The 18,955-nt window shown below is 49.8% G+C and overlaps 1 protein-coding gene across 1 annotated transcript in view; it reads left to right on the top strand.

Annotated features, from left to right (window-relative positions):
* LOC134900736 (uncharacterized) overlaps positions 1 to 18,955 on the top strand; it is a 245,404-nt gene that overhangs the window by 46,984 nt on the left and 179,465 nt on the right. The window contains exon 2 of the mRNA XM_063914262.1: positions 9,672 to 9,799. Within this exon, the coding sequence (XP_063770332.1) occupies positions 9,700 to 9,799 (100 nt within the window). The 5' untranslated portion in view covers positions 9,672 to 9,699. The remainder of the gene's footprint in view (positions 1 to 9,671; positions 9,800 to 18,955) is intronic.

Here is an 18,955-nt window from a genome sequence, read left to right as displayed (position 1 = left end):
AAGACACCGACTTTTCAACCGCAGCCCTTTCGTTCCTTTAAAAACAAGAGAGCAAAGGGATATTCATATCTGCCACGAGGCAGAGGAAGGGGGAAGAGACACCAACAGGCAGCTCCTTCCCAGGAACAGAAGCCCTCCCCCGCTTCTACAAAAGCCTCAGCATGACGCTGGGGCTTCTCAAGCGGACTCGGGGGCGGTGGGCGGTCATCTCAAGAATTTCAGCGCGCAGTGGGCTCACTCGCAGGTAGATCCCTGGATCCTGCAGATAATATCTCAGGGGTACAGGTTGGAACTAGAGACAGATCCGCCTCGCCGTTTCCTGAAGTCTGCTTTACCAACGTCCCCCTCCGAAAGGGAGACGGTTTTGGAAGCCATTCACAAGCTGTACTCTCAGCAGGTGATAGTCAAGGTACCTCTTCTACAACAGCGAAAGGGGTATTATTCCACTCTATTTGTGGTACCGAAGCCGGACGGCTCGGTAAGACCTATTCTAAATCTGAAGTCCTTGAACCTGTACATAAAGAAGTTCAAGTTCAAAATGGAGTCACTCAGAGCAGTGATAGCGAACCTGGAAGAAGGGGACTTTATGGTGTCCTTGGACATCAAGGATGCGTACCTCCACGTTCCAATTTACCCCTCACACCAGGGGTACCTCAGGTTCGTTGTACAAAACTGTCACTATCAGTTTCAGACGCTGCCGTTCGGATTGTCCACGGCACCTCGGGTCTTTACAAAGGTAATGGCCGAGATGATGATTCTTCTTCGAAGAAAAGGCGTATTAATTATCCCATACTTGGACGATCTCCTAATAAGGGCAAGGTCCAGAGAACAGCTAGAGATGGGATTAGCACTGTCTCAAGAAGTGCTAAAACAGCACGGCTGGATTCTGAATATTCCAAAATCCCAGTTAATGCCGACAACTCGTCTGCTGTTCCTAGGGATGATTCTGGACACGGTTCAGAAAAAGGTTTTTCTCCCGGAGGAAAAAGCCAAGGAGTTATCCGAGCTTGTCAGGAACCTCCTAAAACCAGGAAAGGTGTCTGTACATCAATGCACAAGAGTCCTGGGCAAAATGGTGGCTTCTTACGAAGCAATTCCATTCGGCAGATTCCATGCACGAATTTTCCAGAGGGATCTGTTGGACAAATGGTCAGGGTCGCATCTTCAGATGCACCAGCGGATAACCCTGTCTCCAAGGACAAGGGTATCTCTTCTGTGGTGGTTGCAGAGTGCTCATCTATTGGAGGGCCGCAGATTCGGCATACAGGATTGGATCCTGGTGACCACGGACGCCAGCCTGAGAGGCTGGGGAGCAGTCACACAAGGAAGAAACTTCCAGGGAGTGTGGACGAGCCTGGAAACGTCTCTTCACATAAACATTCTGGAACTAAGAGCAATCTACAATGCTCTAAGCCAGGCAGAACCTCTGCTTCAAGGAAAACCGGTGTTGATCCAGTCGGACAACATCACGGCAGTTGCCCATGTAAACAGACAGGGCGGCACAAGAAGCAGGAGTGCAATGGCAGAAGCTGCAAGGATTCTTCGCTGGGCAGAGAATCATGTGATAGCACTGTCAGCAGTGTTCATCCCGGGAGTGGACAACTGGGAAGCAGACTTCCTCAGCAGACACGACCTTCACCCGGGAGAGTGGGGACTTCATCCGGAAGTCTTCCACATGCTGGTAACCCGTTGGGAAAGACCAATGGTGGACATGATGGCGTCTCGCCTCAACAAAAAACTGGACAGGTATTGCGCCAGGTCAAGAGATCCGCAGGCAATAGCTGTGGGCGCGCTGGTAACGCCTTGGGTGTACCAGTCGGTGTATGTGTTTCCTCCTCTGCCTCTCATACCAAAAGTATTGAGAATTATACGGCAAAGAGGCGTAAGAACGATACTAGTGGTTCCGGATTGGCCAAGAAGGACTTGGTACCCGGAACTTCAAGAGATGATCACGGAAGATCCGTGGCCTCTACCTCTAAGGAGGGACTTGCTTCAGCAGGGTCCCTGTCTGTTTCAAGACTTACCGCGGCTGCGTTTGACGGCATGGCGGTTGAACGCCGGATCCTAAAGGAAAAAGGCATGCCGGAAGAAGTCATTCCTACTTTGATTAAAGCAAGGAAGGAAGTAACCGTGCAACACTATCACCGCATTTGGCGAAGATATGTTGCGTGGTGCGAGGATCGGAGTGCTCCGACGGAGGAATTTCAACTGGGTCGATTCCTACATTTCCTGCAATCAGGATTGTCTATGGGTCTCAAATTGGGATCTATTAAGGTTCAAATTTCGGCCCTGTCGATTTTCTTTCAAAAAGAATTGGCTTCAGTTCCTGAAGTCCAGACTTTTGTTAAGGGAGTGCTGCATATACAGCCTCCTGTGGTGCCTCCAGTGGCACCGTGGGATCTCAATGTGGTTTTGGAATTTCTAAAATCTCATTGGTTTGAACCACTAAAAAAGGTGGATTTAAAATATCTCACATGGAAAGTGACCATGTTACTAGCCCTGGCTTCGGCCAGGAGAGTGTCAGAACTGGCAGCTTTATCTTACAAAAGCCCATATCTGATTTTCCATTCGGACAGGGCAGAACTGCGGACTCGTCCGCATTTTCTCCCTAAGGTGGTGTCAGCATTTCATCTGAACCAGCCTATTGTAGTGCCTGCGGCTACAAGTGACTTGGAGGACTCCAAGTTACTGGACGTTGTCAGAGCATTAAAAATATATATTGCAAGGACAGCTGGAGTCAGAAAATCTGACTCGTTGTTTATATTGTATGCACCCAACAAGATGGGTGCTCCTGCGTCTAAGCAGACGATTGCTCGTTGGATCTGTAGCACAATCCAACTTGCACATTCTGTGGCAGGCCTGCCACAGCCTAAATCTGTAATGGCCCACTCCACAAGGAAGGTGGGCTCATCTTGGGCGGCTGCCCGAGGGGTCTCGGCATTACAACTTTGCCGAGCAGCTACGTGGTCAGGGGAGAACACGTTTGTAAAATTTTACAAATTTGATACTCTGGCTAAGGAGGACCTGGAGTTCTCTCATTCGGTGCTGCAGAGTCATCCGCACTCTCCCGCCCGTTTGGGAGCTTTGGTATAATCCCCATGGTCCTTTCAGGAACCCCAGCATCCACTAGGACGATAGAGAAAATAAGAATTTACTTACCGATAATTCTATTTCTCGGAGTCCGTAGTGGATGCTGGGCGCCCATCCCAAGTGCGGATTATCTGCAATAATTGTACATAGTTATTGTTAACTAATTCGGGTTATTGTTTAGGAAGCCATCTTTCAGAGGCTCCTCTGTTATCATACTGTTAACTGGGTTTGATCACAAGTTGTACGGTGTGATTGGTGTGGCTGGTATGAGTCTTACCCGGGATTCAAAATTCCTCCCTTATTGTGTACGCTCGTCCGGGCACAGTACCTAACTGAGGCTTGGAGGAGGGTCATAGGGGGAGGAGCCAGTGCACACCACCTGATCGGAAAGCTTTACTTTTTGTGCCCTGTCTCCTGCGGAGCCGCTATTCCCCATGGTCCTTTCAGGAACCCCAGCATCCACTACGGACTCCGAGAAATAGAATTATCGGTAAGTAAATTCTTATTTTTCATCCTCAGTTAAAATGCCCCAGATAATATTTGTTTGTCTTGTCTTATTTTTTAAAGAAACTCTCTGTTTTTGCTTTGGCATTAATTCCATTTCTCTGACGTCCAAGTGGATGCTGGGAACTCCGTAAGGACCATGGGGAATAGACGGGCTCCGCAGGAGACTGGGCACTCTAAAGAAAAGATTAGGTACTATCTGGTGTGCACTGGCTCCTCCCTCTATGCCCCTCCTCCAGACCTAAGTTAGAATCTGTGCCCGGCCAGAGCTGGGTGCTCCTAGTGGGCTCTCCTGAGCTTACTAGTAAAGAAAGTATTTATTAGGTTTTTTATTTTCAGTGAGCTTCTGCTGGCAACAGACTCACTGCTACGTGGGACTGAGGGGAGAGAAGCAAACCTACCTGCTTGCAGCTAGTTTGTGCTTTTTAGGCTACTGGACACCATTAGCTCCAGAGGGTTCGAACACAGGCACCTGTCCTCGATCGTCCGTTCCCGGAGCCGCGCCGCCGTCCCCCTTGCAGAGCCAGAAGAACAGAAGCTTGAAGAGATGAAATCGGCGGCTGAAGACTCCTGTCTTCATTAAGGTAGCGCACAGCACCGCAGCTGTGCGCCATTGCTCCCAGCACACTTACACACTCCGGTCACTGTAGGGTGCAGGGCGCTGGGGGGGGGCGCCCTGGGCTGCAATTTGAAGTACCTTTGGCATAAAACATACATATATACAGTCTAGAACTGTATATATGTAAAAACCCCCGCCATTTTTTTACATGAAAAGCGGGACAGAAGCCCGCCACTGAGGGGGCGGGGCCTTCTTCCTCTGCACACCAGCGCCATTGTCTCTTCACAGCTCCGCTGGAAGCAGCTCCCCAGGCTCTCCCCTGCAGTATCCAGGTACAAGACGGGTTAAAAAGAGAGGGGGGGCACATAAATTTAGGCGCAAAAACAATACAAAAGAAGCAGCTATTGGGTAAATCACAGATTAGCAGTGAATATCCCTGTGTTATATAGCGCTGTGGTATGTGCTGGCATACTCTCTCTCTGTCTCCCCAAAGGACTTTGTGGGGTCCTGTCCTCAGTCTGAGCATTCCCTGTGTGTGTGCGGTGTGTCGGTACGGCTGTGTCGACATGTTTGATGAGGAAGGTTACGTGGAGGCGGAGCAAGGGCAGATAAGTGTGGTGTCGCCCCCGTTGGGGCCGACACCTGATTGGATGGATATGTGGAAGGTCTTAAATGACAATGTAAACTCCTTACATAAAAGGTTTGATGACGCTGCAGCCTTGGGACAGCCGGGGTCTCAGCCCGCGCCTGCCCAGGCGACTCAGAAGCCGTCAGGGGCTCATAAACGCCCTCTATCTCAGATGGTTGACACAGATGCCGACACGGAGTCCGACTCCAGTGTCGACGATGATGAGGCACATTTACAGTCTAAAATGACCAAGGCCATCCGATACATGATTATTGCAATGAAAGATGTATTACACATTTCTGAGAGTAACCCGGTTAATACCAAGAGGGTTTATATGTTTGGGGAGAAAAAGCAGCCAGTGACTTTTCCCCTATCTGATGAATTAAATGAATTGTGTGAAGAAGCGTGGAGTTCCCCTGATAAGAAATTAGTGATTTCTAAGAGGTTACTGATGGCGTACCCTTTCCCGCCAACGGACAGGTTACGTTGGGAAACATCCCCTAGGGTGGACAAGGCGCTGACACGCATATCTAAAAAGGTGGCCCTGCCGTCTCAGGATACGGCCGCCCTAAAGGAGCCTGCGGATAGAAAGCAGGAAGCTATCCTGAAGTCAGTGTATACACACTCTGGTACTCTACTGAGACCTGCTATTGCTTCAGCCTGGATGTGTAGTGCTGTAGCAGCGTGGACAGATACTCTGTTAGACGACATAGATTCCCTCGACAGAGATACTGTTTTGCTAACCCTGGGCCATATCAAAGACGTTGTCTTATATATGCGAGATGCTCAGAGGGACATTTGCCTGCTGGGCTCTAGAATTAATGCTATGTCCATTTCTGCCAGGAGGGTCTTATGGACTCGGCAATGGACAGGAGATGCTGATTCTAAAAAACACATGGAGGTTTTGCCTTATAAGGGTGAGGAATTGTTTGGGGACGGTCTGTCGGACCTTGTGTCTACAGCCACAGCTGGAAAGTCGACTTTCTTGCCTCAGGTTTCCTCACAGCCTAAGAAAGCACCGTATTATCAAATGCAGCCCTTTCGTTCCCAAAAAGGCAAGAGGGTCAGGGGCGCATCCTTTCTTGCCAGAGGCAGGGGTAGAGGTAAGAAGCTGCACCATGCAGCCAGTTCCCAGGAACAAAAGTCCTCCCCTGCTTCCACTAAGTCCACCGCATGACGTTGGGGCTCCACAGGCGGAGCCAGGTGCGGTGGGGGCGCGTCTCCGAAACTTCAGCAGCCAGTGGGTTCGCTCACAGGTGGATCTCTGGGCTATACAAATTGTATCTCAGGGATACAAGCTGGAATTCGAAGCGACTCCCCCCCGCCGTTACCTCAAATCAGCCTTGCCAGCTGCTCCCAGGGAAAGGGAGGTAGTGCTGGCGGCAATTCACAAGCTGTACCTCCAGCAAGTGATTGTCAGGGTCCCCCTCCTTCAACAGGGAAGGGGTTACTATTCCACAATGTTTGTGGTACCGAAACCGGACGGTTCGGTGAGACCCATTCTGAATTTAAAGTTCTTGAACACTTATATAAAGAAATTCAAGTTCAAAATGGAATCGCTCAGAGCGGTTATTGCAAGCCTGGAAGAGGGGGATTTTATGGTGTCGCTGGACATCAAAGATGCTTACTTGCATGTCCCCATTTACCCACCTCACCAGGAGTACCTCAGATTTGTGGTACAGGACTGTCATTACCAATTCCAGACGTTGCCGTTTGGCCTGTCCACGGCACCGAGAATATTTACCAAGGTAATGGCCGAAATGATGATACTCCTTCGGCAGAAGGGAGTTATAATTATCCCGTACTTGGATGATCTCCTCATAAAGGCGAGGTCCAGGGAGCAGTTGTTGATCAGCGTAACACTCTCTCAGGAAGTGTTACTACAGCACGGCTGGATTCTGAATGTTCCAAAGTCGCAGCTGATTCCTACGACGCGTCTGCTTTTCCTGGGCATGATTCTGGACACAACAGAAGAAGGTGTTTCTTCCGGTGGAGAAGGCCTAGGAATTAGCATCTCTGGTCAGGGACCTCCTGAAACCAAAACAGGTATCGGTGCATCACTGCACGTGAGTTCTGGGAAAGATGGTGGCTTCATACGAAGCCATTCCCTTCGGCAGGTTCCATGCAAGGATCTTTCAGTGGGATCTGTTGGACAAGTGGTCCGGATCGCATCTTCAGATGCATCGGCTGATCACCCTGTCCCCAAGGGCCAGGGTGTCTCTTCTGTGGTGGCTGCAGAGTGCTCACCTTCTCGAGGGCCGCAGGTTCGGCATACAGGACTGGGTCCTGGTGACCACGGACGCAAGCCTCCGAGGGTGGGGGGCAGTCACTCAGGGAAGAAACTTCCAAGGGCTGTGGTCAAGTCTGGAGACTTCTCTACACATAAATATACTGGAACTAAGGGCCATTTACAACGCCCTGTGTCAAGCAGAGCCCCTGCTTCGAAACCGGCCAGTGCTGATTCAGTCAGACGACATCGCGGCGGTCGCCCAGGGCGGCACAAGAAGCAGGATGGCAATGGCGGAAGCCACAAAGATTCTTCGATGGGCGGAGAATCACGTGCAAGCACTGTCAGCAGTGTTCATTCCGGGTGTGGACAACTGGGAAGCAGACTTCCTCAGCAGACACGACCTCCACCCGGGAGAGTGGGGACTTCATCAAGAAGTTTTCCAACTGATTGCAAACCGATGGGAACTGCCACAGGTGGACATGATGGCGTCCCGCCTCAACAAAAAGCTAAAAAGATATTGCGCCAGGTCAAGGGACCCTCAGGCGATAGCTGTGGACGCCGTAGTGACAGCGTGGGTGTACCAGTCGGTATATGTGTTTCCTCCTCTTCCTCTCATACCAAAAGTACTGAGAATAGTAAGAAAGAGAGGAATAAGAACATTACTCATTGTTCCGGACTGGCCTAGAAGGACTTGGTACCCGGAACTGCCTCTCAGACAGGACTTGCTGCAACAAGGGCCCTGTCTGTTCCAAGACTTACCGCGGCTGCGTTTGACGGCATGGCGGTTGAACGCCGGATCCTAGCGGAAAAAGGCATTCCGGATGAAGTTATTCCTACGCTGATAAAGGCTAGGAAAGACGTGACAGCAAAACATTATCACCGTATATGGGTGAAGTATGTTGCTTGGTGTGAGGCCAGGAAGGCCCCTACAGAGGAATTCCAACTGGGTCGTTTCCTGCAGTTTCTACAGTCAGGGGTGACTGTGGGCCTAAAATTGGGGTCCATAAAGGTCCAGATTTCGGCCCTATCCATTTTCTTTCAAAAAGAACTGGCTTCACTGCCTGAGGTTCAGACATTTGTTAAGGGTGTGCTGCATATTCAGCCCCCTTTTGTGCCACCAGTGGCACCCTGGGATCTTAACGTTGTGTTGGATTTCCTGAAATCCCACTGGTTTGAGCCACTTAAGACCGTGGAACTAAAGTATCTCACGTGGAAAGTGGTCATGCTGTTGGCCTTAGCATCGGCTAGGCGTGTGTCGGAATTGGCGGCTTTGTCATGTAAAAGCCCCTATCTGATCTTCCATATGGACAGGGCAGAATTGAGGACTCGTCCCCAATTTCTCCCAAAGGTGGTGTCATCGTTTCATTTGAACCAACCTATTGTGGTGCCTGCGGCTACTCGTGACTTGGAGGATTCCAAGTTGCTGGACGTAGTCTGGGCTTTGAAAATATATGTTTCCAGAACGGCTGGAGTCAGGAAGACTGACTCGCTGTTTATCTTGCTTGCACCCAACAAGCTGGGTGCTCCTGCTTCAAAGCAAACTATTGCTCGCTGGATCTGTAGCACGATTCAGCAGGCTCGTTCTGCGGCTGGATTGTCGCGTCCAAAATCGGTGAAGGCCCATTCCACAAGGAAGGTGGGCTCTTCTTGGGCGGCTGCCCGAGGGGTCTCGGCTTTACAGCTTTGCCGAGCAGCTACTTGGTCGGGTTCAAACACATTTGCAAAGTTCTACAAGTTTGATACCCTGGCTGAGGAGGACCTTGTGTTTGCTCATTCGGTGCTGCAGAGTCATCCGCACTCTCCCGCCCGTTTGGGAGCTTTGGTATAATCCCCATGGTCCTTACGGAGTTCCCAGCATCCACTAGGACGTCAGAGAAAATAAGAATTTACTCACCGGTAATTCTATTTCTCGTAGTCCGTAGTGGATGCTGGGCGCCCGTCCCAAGTGCGGACTTTCTGCAATACGTGTATATAGTTATTGCTTACCTAAGGGTTATTGTTATGAGCCATCCGTTGAGTGAGGCTCAGTTGTTGTTCATACTGTTAACTGGGTAAGGTTATCACAAGTTGTACGGTGTGATTGGTGTGGCTGGTATGAGTCTTATCCTGGATTCAAATTTCCTTTCCTTGTAATGTCAGCTCTTCCGGGCACAGTTTCCCTAACTGAGGTCTGGAGGAGGGGCATAGAGGGAGGAGCCAGTGCACACCAGATAGTACCTAATCTTTTCTTTAGAGTGCCCAGTCTCCTGCGGAGCCCGTCTATTCCCCATGGCCCTTACGGAGTTCCCAGCATCCACTACGGACTACGAGAAATAGAATTACCGGTGAGTAAATTCTTATTTTATGGGCAGCACGGATGGTGTAATGGTTTGCATTACTGCCTCACAGCACTGAGGTCATGGGTTCAATTAACTGTGTGGAGTTTGTTTATTTTCCCCATACTTGCGTGGGTTTCCTCTGGGTACTCCGGTTTCCTCCCACGATCCAAAAATATACTGGTAGGTTAATTGGATCACATTACATGTGGCAGGGAATATAGATTGTAAACTCCACTGGGGCAGGGACTGATGTGAATGGCCAAATAGTCTATGTAAAGCGCTGCAGAATATGTGTGAGCTATATAAATAATAATAATAAATATAAATGATTTGCTTTTGCAGGGTTTTGGTTTTGTGTCCAATTGATAAAATGGACAAGGCAGGGTCTGAAGAAAGGGTTTCCAGAAGGAAGTTGCGCAATCCGAGGAAGGTGCCTCCACCTGACGCAGAATCAACCAGTTCCCCTCAAAGTAAGAGGAAGTTGCTCTTTGTTTAAAAAAAATAATTTCTCATATGTCCTAGAGGATGCTGGGGTCCACTTATTGACCATGGGGTATAGACGGTTCCGCAGGAGCCATGGGCACTCTTAAGACTTTTCAATGGGTGTGAACTGGCTCCTCCCTCTATGCCCCTCCTCCAGACTTCAGTTTTAGAAATGTGCCCAGGAGATTGGATGCACTCTGAGGAGCTCTCCTGAGTTTCTCTGAAAAAGACTTATGTTTTTTTTTATTTTCAGGGAGAACTGCTGGCAACAGACTCCCTGCTTCGTGGGACTGAGGGGGCAGAAGCAGAACGAACTTCCTGAAGAGTTTCATGGCTCTACTTCTGGCTGACAGGACACCATTAGCTCCTGAAGGGAACTGAACGCTAACTGTGCCTAGATGCTCACTCCTACAGCACGCCGTCACCCCCCTCGCAGAGCCAGAAGTCTGAAGACAGGTGAGTATGAGAAGATAGATCTTCTAGCAACTAAAGTGACGGCTGAGGTACGGCGCGGCTGGAGGGAGCGCAGCGCGTCATTGCTGCCCACACATACAGAGCACTGCGGGGGGCGCACCCTGGGCAGCAAAATATTACCTTAAACTGGCGCAAAGGGGGCATAAGATGCCCCTGGCACAGCCCTACCCCCGCCAGTATAAATATTAACAGACCTTGCTGAGTGAAGAACGCGCCATATGCGGGGGCGGAGCTTCTTACTCAGGCAGCCAGCACACTGCTCAGCGCCATTTCCTCTCTCTCCTCAGCTGCAGAGACAACGCTGGTCCTTTCCTCCACTTCTGGCAACAAGTACAGGGTGCAAATAAGGGGGGCACAAAGCGTTTGGTGGTGCATTACTAGTGTGAGTTACTGTGTAAAAGCGCTGTTGTCTGTGGCCATTCTGTGTTCACAGACATTACATACTGGCGCTGGGGTTGTGAACTGGCTGCTCCTATACTGTGTCCCTCTGACAGATTTTGCTGTGGGTCTGTCCCATTATAAGTCTCAGTGTGTCTGTGAGTGTGTGCTGTACACGTGTAAGGCATGTCTGAGGCAGGGAGTTCCTCCCCGGAGGAAGGCATTTTAGGGACACAGAGTTGTAATGTGGTGGCGCTGCCGGCACACCAAGAGCCTGCATGGGTGAAAGAAATACGTGACAGTATGCATCTTATTAACAGGAGGTTAGATAAGTCTGAATCTCAGGCTGAATGCTGGAGAAAATCTGTGGAAGATGTGATTATTCAGGACTCAGTTCTTCCTTCTGCAGGCGACCCCTCTGCCCCTCTGGGTCACATAAGAGACCATTTGTGAATACTGATACCGACACAGACTCTGATTCTTGTGTCGACGATAGTGACTCTAGAGAAATAGATCATAAATTGGCAAAAAATATACAATATATGATTGTGGCTATAAGGGACGTGTTGTAAGTTACAGAAGCCTCGCCTGTACCTCAGGAGAAGGCTTATTTATGTAAGGAAAAGAAATCCAAAGTCACGTTCCCTCCTTCCCACGAGCTAAATGCTCTCTTTGCAGGGATGTGGGTGAATCCTGAGATAAAATTTCATATTCCTAAGCGGATTCTGGTAGCTTACCCTTTCCCAGCAGAGGACAGGAAAAAATGGGAATCGCCCCCTGTGTTAGACAGTGCACTATCCAGGTTGACAAAGAAGGTTATTCTCCCTGCACCTGGCACGGCTTCACTAAAAGAGCCGGCTGACCGTAAGAAACTACATTGAAATCCATTTATGTTGCCAATGGTACACTGCTCAGACCCACTATTGCCTGCGCGTGGGTCAGTTGCGCTATTAAAAATGGTCAGACAGCGTGTCATCAGAAATTGACACGGATGATAAAGATGAGATACTCCTTAAGTTAGGCTATATCAAAGACGCTGCCGCCTACATGCTAGAAGCGATGAAAGATATTGGACTCTTGAGTTCACAGGCCGCTACCATGGCGGTATCAGCTAGGCGGGCATTGTGGATTCGCCAGTGGAACGCGGATGCGGATTCCAAAAAAAACATGGAGGCTCTCCCATATGAAGGTGAGACCTTATTTGGCGATGGTCTGGATGCGTTAGTCTCGGCGGCTACTGCAGGTAAGTCAACGTTTTTGCCCTCTGCACCTGCATCGGCAAAAAAGATCTATCACACACACATGCAGTCCTTTTGGCCCAATAAATACAAAAGAGTGAGAGGTTCCCCCTTCTTTGCAGGAAGGGGAAGAGGAAGGGGAAAGAAGCCCACAGCGGCTCCAGGTTCCCAGGAGCAGAAGTCTACCCCTACTTCTGCCAAATCTTCAGCATGACGCTAGAACTCCCTTGCAGGAGGCCGCTCGGGTGGGGGCATGTCTCAAACTGTTCAGCCAAGGTTGGATTCTGTCTGGCTTGGATCCCTGGGTATTGCAAATAGTATCCCAGTAATACAAGCTGGAGTTTCAAGACGTTCCTCCATGCCGATTTCTCTGACGTCCTAGTGGATGCTGGGTACTCCGTAAGGACCATGGGGTATAGACGGGCTCCGCAGGAGGCTGGGCACTCTTAAAAGAAAGCTTAGGTACTATATCTGGTGTGCACTGGCTCCTCCCTCTATGCCCCTCCTCCAGACCTCAGTTAGTATCTGTGCCCGGCCAGAGCTGGATGCACCCTAGGGGCTCTCCTGAGCTTCCTAGAAAAGAAAGTATTTGTTAGGTTTTTTATTTTCAGTGAGATCTGCTGGCAACAGACTCACTGCTACGTGGGACTGAGGGGAGAGAAGCGAACCTACCTGCTTGCAGCTAGCTTTGGCTTCTAAGGCTACTGGACACCATTAGCTCCAGAGGGATCGAACACAGGCCCAGTCCTCGGTCGTCTGGTCCCGGAGCCGCGCCGCCGTCCCCCTTGCAGAGCCAGAAGAACGAAGAGAAGTTGAAAATCGGCGGCTGAAGACTCCGGTCTTCATTAAGGTAGCGCACAGCACTGCAGCTGTGCGCCATTGCTCCCTTAGCACACCACACACTCCGGTCACTGATGGGTGCAGGGCGCAATTAGATTACCTTACTTGGCGAAAAGCACATAATACAGTCTGATAAACTGTATATGTGCATTAACCCCCGCCATTAAAGTACATAAAAGGACAGAAGCCCGCCGCTGAGGGGGCCGAGCCTTCTTCCTCAGCACACCGGCGCCATTTTCTCTTCACAACTCAACTGGAAGGAAGCTCCCCAGGCTCTCCCCTGCAGTATCCTGGTACACAAAGGGTAAAAAAGAGAGGGGGGGCACATAAATTTAGGCGCAAAACTGTGTATATAAGCTGCTATAGGGGAAAAATCACTCAGTATAGTGTACATCCCTGTATTATATAGCGCTGTGGTGTGTGCTGGCATACTCTCTTTCTGTCTCTCCAAAGGGCCTGGTGGGGGAACTGTCTTCAAATAGAGCATCCCCTGTGTGTGTGGTGTGTCGGTACGCGTGTGTCGACATGTCTGAGGTAAAAGGCTCCTCTAAGGAGGTGATAGAGCGGATATGTGTGTGGGAGGGTGTCTCCGTCGACAACGCCGACACCTGTTTGGATATGTGTAAGTGCTGAGGTAAAATTATTGCACAAAAGGTTAGGGAACAGAAAGGAAATCTACCCTGGTCTGTCCCTATGTCACAGAGTCCTTCAGAGTCTCTCTATGTTCACTATCCAAAATAACAAAGTATCGACACAGAGTTTAACTCCACTGTCGACTACGATAATGCAAAGTTACAGCCAAGAGGGCTAAAAGATATTCAATATATGATTATTGGAATAAAAGATGATTTGCATATCACTGATGACTCATCTGTCCCTGACACGAGAGTACACATGTTAAGGGGAAGAATGCTGAGGTAAATTTCCCTCCTCTCATGGGGAAAAAGAGCGGGAATCTCCAGACAAGAGACGGCAGCTTCCCACAAGAGAATTCTCAGGCTGTATCCTTTCCCCACTAGGGCCAGGATGTGTTGAGAATCTTCCTCTTGGGTGTCCTGTTTGCACTAGCTATTCTCAGGGATCCTGCAGATGGTGTGCACATTCTAGTATACTACCCAGACCGGCGATTGTGTCGGCATGGGTTTATAGCGCTGTGGCAGCGTGGACAGGTACCTTATCAGCAGAGATTGAGACCCTAGTATGCATATAAATATTTTAAGATGCTGTCTTAAGTGATAGATATATAATTATAAAGCATGCCCAAAGGGACATGAGTATACTGGGTCCTAGAGACAAAAGCTATGTCGATTTCTGCTTGACGTGTCCTGTAGAATATATATTGGACAGATGATGCCGACTTAAGAGGCATATGGAAGGCTGAGGATTGTGTGGAGAAAGGTTCTCGGGCCTGGTCTCCACAGCTATAGCTGGTAATTCTGATATTTTGCCTTATATTCCTACACAGCCTAGGAAAGCACGACATTATTAAATGCAGCTTTTCGAATAAAGAAACAAGAAAGTCTGAGGTGTGTCCTTTCTTGTCAGAGCCGGGGGCAGAGAAAAGAAGCTGTACAACACAGCTAGTCCCCAGGAACAGAAGTCCTCCCCGGCCTCTACAAACATCCACCGCATGTCGCTGGGGCTCCACAGGCGGAGCTAGGCACGGTGGGGACACGCCTTCGTAAGTTCAGCCACAAGTGGGTTCACTCCCTGTTAGATCCCTGGGCAATAGAAATTGTATCGCAGGGATACAGGCTGGACTGTGAGAAGATGCCCCCTCACCGAGGACCCGGCGGGCTTCCCCCCAAGAGAGGGAGCCAGTGTTAACTGCAATTCGTAAATTGTATCTTCAACAGGTGGTGGTCAAGGGTCCCCTCCTTCAACAAGAGGGTGTTATTATTCGACCATGTTATAATCCCGAAACCAGACGGTTCGGTTAGACCCATATTGTATTAAAATCCCTGAACATATACCTGAAAAGGTTCAGGTTCAAGATGGAATCGCTAAGAGCGGTCATTGCAAGCCTGAAATGAATCGGGACATAAGGGATGCATACCTACGTGTCCCCATTTATCCACCTCATCAGGCTTACCTCAGAATTGCGGTACGGGATTGTCATTACCAATTTCACCAAGGTAATGGCGGATATGATGGTGCTCCTGCGGAAGCAAGGTGTCACTATTATCACATACTTGGATGATCTCCTCATAAAAGCGAGATCAAGAGAGCAGTTGCTGGACAGCGTATCACCTTCTCTGGAAGTGAAACGGCAACACGACTGGATTCTATATATTCCGAAGTCGCAGTTGGTTCCTACAGCTCATCTGCCTCGCCTAGGCATAATCCTAGACACAGACCAGAAGAGGGTTTATCTCCCGATAGAGAGAGCTCAGGAGCTCATGACACTGGTCAGGAATCCATTGAAAACCAAAACAGGTGTCAGTGCATCACTGCACTCGAGTCCTGGGAAGGATGATGGCATCATACGAGGCCATCCCCTTCGGCTGGTTCCATGCAAGGACAATGGAACTTACTGGACAAGTGGTCCGGATCACATCTTCAGATGCATCGGTTAATCACCCTATCCCCCAGGGCCAGGGTGTCTCTCCTGTGGTGGCTGCGGAGTGCTCACCTTCTCGAGGGCCGCAGATTCGGCATTCAGGACTGGGTCCTGGTGACCACGGATGCAAGCCTCCGAGGGTGGGGGGCAGTTACACAGGGAAGAAAATTCCAAGGTTTGTGGTCACGCCAACAGACTTGCCTTCACATCAATATCCTGGAACTAAGGGCCATATACAACGCCCTAAGTCAAGCGGAGTTCCTGCTTCGCGACCAACCGGCACTGATCCAGTCAGACCGCAGGGGCTCATGTAAACCGCCAGGGCGGCACAAGGATCAGGGTGGCGAGGGTAGAAGCCACCAGAATTCTTCGCTGGGATGAGAATCAAGTAAGCGCACTGTCAGCATTGTTCATTCCGGGAGTGGACACGACCTCCACCCGGGAAAGTGGTGACTTCATCAGGAAGTCTTCACGCAGTTTTGCAAATTGATGGAAACTGCCTCTGGTGGACTACATGGCGTCCCACCTCAATAAAAAGATAAAAAAGGTTTTACGCTGGGTCAAGGGACTCTCAGGCGATAGCTGTGGTCGCACTAGTAACACCGTGGGTGTTCCAGTCGGTCTATATATTCCCTCCTCTTCCTCTCAGACCCAAGGGCTGAGAATTGTAATAAACGGAGGAGTGTGAACAATATTCTTTGCTCCGGATTGGCCAAGAAGGACTCGGTACTCGGAACTGCAAGAAATGCTCTCAGAGGACCCATGGCCTCTGCCTCTCAGTCAGGACATGTTGCAACAGGGACCCTGTCTGATCCAAGACTTACCGCGGCTGCGTTGGACGGCATGGCGGTTGAACGCCGGATCCTAGCGGAAAAGGGCATTCCGGATGCAGTTATTCCTACGCTGATAAAGGCTAGGAAAGATGTGACAGCAAGACTTTTTCACTGTATATGGCGAAAATAGGTTGCTTGGTGTGTGGCCGGGAAGGCCCTACAGAGGAATTCCAGGGGTGTCGATTCCTGCACTTCCTACAGTCAGGAGTGACTATGGACCTAAAATTAGGATCCATAAGGGCCAAGATTTCGGCCCTATCCCTTTTTCTCTCAAAAAGAACTGGCTTCACTGACTGAAGTTCGGACGTTGTTACAGGGGTGCTGCATATTCAGCCCCTTTTGTGCCTCCAGTGGCACCTTGGGATCTTAACGTGTGTTGGATTCCTAAAATCCCACTGGTTTGAGCCACTTAAGACCGTGGAGCTAAAATATCTCACGTGGAAAGTGGTCATGCTTTTGGCCTTAGCTTGGACTAGGCGTGTGTCAGGATTGGCGGCTTTGTCATGTAAAAGCCCATATCTGATCTTCCATATGGAAAGGGCAGAATGGAGGACTTGTCCCCAATTTCTCCCTAAGGTGGTATCATCGTTTCATTTGAACCAACCTATTGTGGTGCCTGCGGCTACTAGGGACTTGGAGGATTCCAAGTTGCTGGACGTAGTCCGGGCCCTGAAACTTTATGTTTCCAGGACGGCTAGAGTCAGAAAAACTGACTCGCTATTCATCCTGCATGCACCCAACAAGCTGGGTGCTCCTGCTTCAAAGCAGACTATTGCTCGCTGGATCTGTAGCACGATTCAGCTTGCACATTCTGCGGCTGGACTGCCGCATCCTAAATTAGTAAAAGCCCATTCCACGAGGAAGGTGGGCTCTTCTTGGGCGGCTGCCCGAGGGGTCTCGGCTTTACAACTTTGCCGAGCTGCTACTTGGTCGGGTTCAAACACTTTTGCAAAATTCTACAAGTTTGATACCCTGGCTGAGGAGGACCTTGAGTTTGCTCATTCGGTGCTGCAGAGTCATCCGCACTCTCCCGCCCGTTTGGGAGCTTTGGTATAATCCCCATGGTCCTTACGGAGTACCCAGCATCCACTAGGACGTCAGAGAAAATAAGAATTTACTCACCGGTAATTCTATTTCTCGTAGTCCGTAGTGGATGCTGGGAGCCCGTCCCAAGTGCGGACTCTCTGCAATACATGTATATAGTTATTGCTTAACTAAAGGGTTATTGTATGAGCCATCTGTTGAGAGAGGCTCAGTTATTGTTCATACTGTTAACTGGGTATAGTTATCACGAGTTGTACGGTGTGATTGGTGTGGCTGGTATGAGTCTTACCCTGGATTCCAAATCCTTTCCTAGTAATGTCAGCTCTTCCGGGCACAGTTTCCCTAACTGAGGTCTGGAGGAGGGGCATAGAGGGAGGAGCCAGTGCACACCAGATATAGTACCTAATCTTTCTTTTAAGAGTGCCCAGTCTCCTGCGGAGCCCGTCTATACCCCATGGTCCTTACGGAGTACCCAGCATCCACTACGGACTAAGAGAAATAGAATTACCGGTGAGTAAATTCTTATTTTTTCAAATCATCCTTACCAGCTTCTCTTCCAGAAAGAGAAGCAGTAACAGCGGCAATCCAAAAATTATGTCAGGACCAGGTCGTAGTCCTGGTGCCTTTGCCGCAACAAGGGGAGGGTTTTTTTTATTCAAGCATCTTTGTATTTCCAAAGCCGGACGGCTCAGTCAGGCCGATCCTGAACCTAATAAATTTGAATCTCTACTTCTAACGGTTCAAGTTCAAGATGGAATCACTCCGGGCAGTGATTTCCAGTCTGGAGGAGGGGGATTACATGGTGTCGGTAGACATCAAGGATGCTTACCTGCATGTTCCCATTTATCCTCCTCACCAGGCCTATCTGAGATTTGCGGTTCAGGATTGCCATTACCAGTTCCAGACATTACCTTTCGGTCTCTCCACGGCGCTGAGGGTATTCACCAAGGTGATGGCGGAGATGATGGTCCTCCTTCGTCAAAAAGGAGTCAATATAATTCCTTATCTGGACGATCTTCTGATAAAGGCGAGATCCAGGGAGCAGCTGTTACAAAACATCACGCTCTCCCTGTCGATACTCCAACAACATGGTTGGATCATAAATTACCCAAAGTCACAATTGGAACCGACAACAAGATTGTCTTTTCTCGGGATGATTCTGGACACGGAAGTTCAGAGAGTATTTCTCTTACGTCCTAGAGGATGCTGGGGACTCCAAATGGACCATGGGGTATAGACGGGATCCGCAGGAGCTTGGGCACACTGAAAAGACTTAATCTGGGTGTGAACTGGCTCCTCCCTCTATGCCCCTCCTCCAGACCTCAGACTTTGTGCCCAGGAGTGATGGGTCACACACTAGGGGAGCTCTACTGAGTTTCTCTGAAAGACTTTGTTAGGTTTGTTATTTTCAGGGAGACCTGCTGGCTACAGGCTCCCTGCAGCGTGGGAGCGAGGGGAGAGAAGCAGGACCTACTTCTTCTTAGTTTAAAGCCTCTGCTTCTCGGCTACTGGACACCATTAGCTCCAGAGGGTTCGATCACTTGGTGCGCCTAGCTGCTTGTTCCCGGAGCCACGCGGTCACCCCCTCACAGAAGCCAGAAGAAAGAAGTCGGGTGAGTATGAGAAGATCAGAAGACTTCAGGACGGCAGAAGACTTCAGTAACGGAAGGTACAGCACAGCGGTAACGCTGTGCTCCATGCTCCCACACACATCATCAACGGTAGTTACAGGGTGCAGGGCGCTGGGGGGGCGCCCTGGGCAGCATGTTACTGAGG

The sequence above is a fragment of the Pseudophryne corroboree genome, chromosome 1, assembly GCF_028390025.1.
Source record: "Pseudophryne corroboree isolate aPseCor3 chromosome 1, aPseCor3.hap2, whole genome shotgun sequence".
In the NCBI taxonomy this organism is placed as follows: domain Eukaryota; kingdom Metazoa; phylum Chordata; class Amphibia; order Anura; family Myobatrachidae; genus Pseudophryne; species Pseudophryne corroboree.
This window is presented reverse-complemented; position numbering and strand designations above follow the sequence as displayed.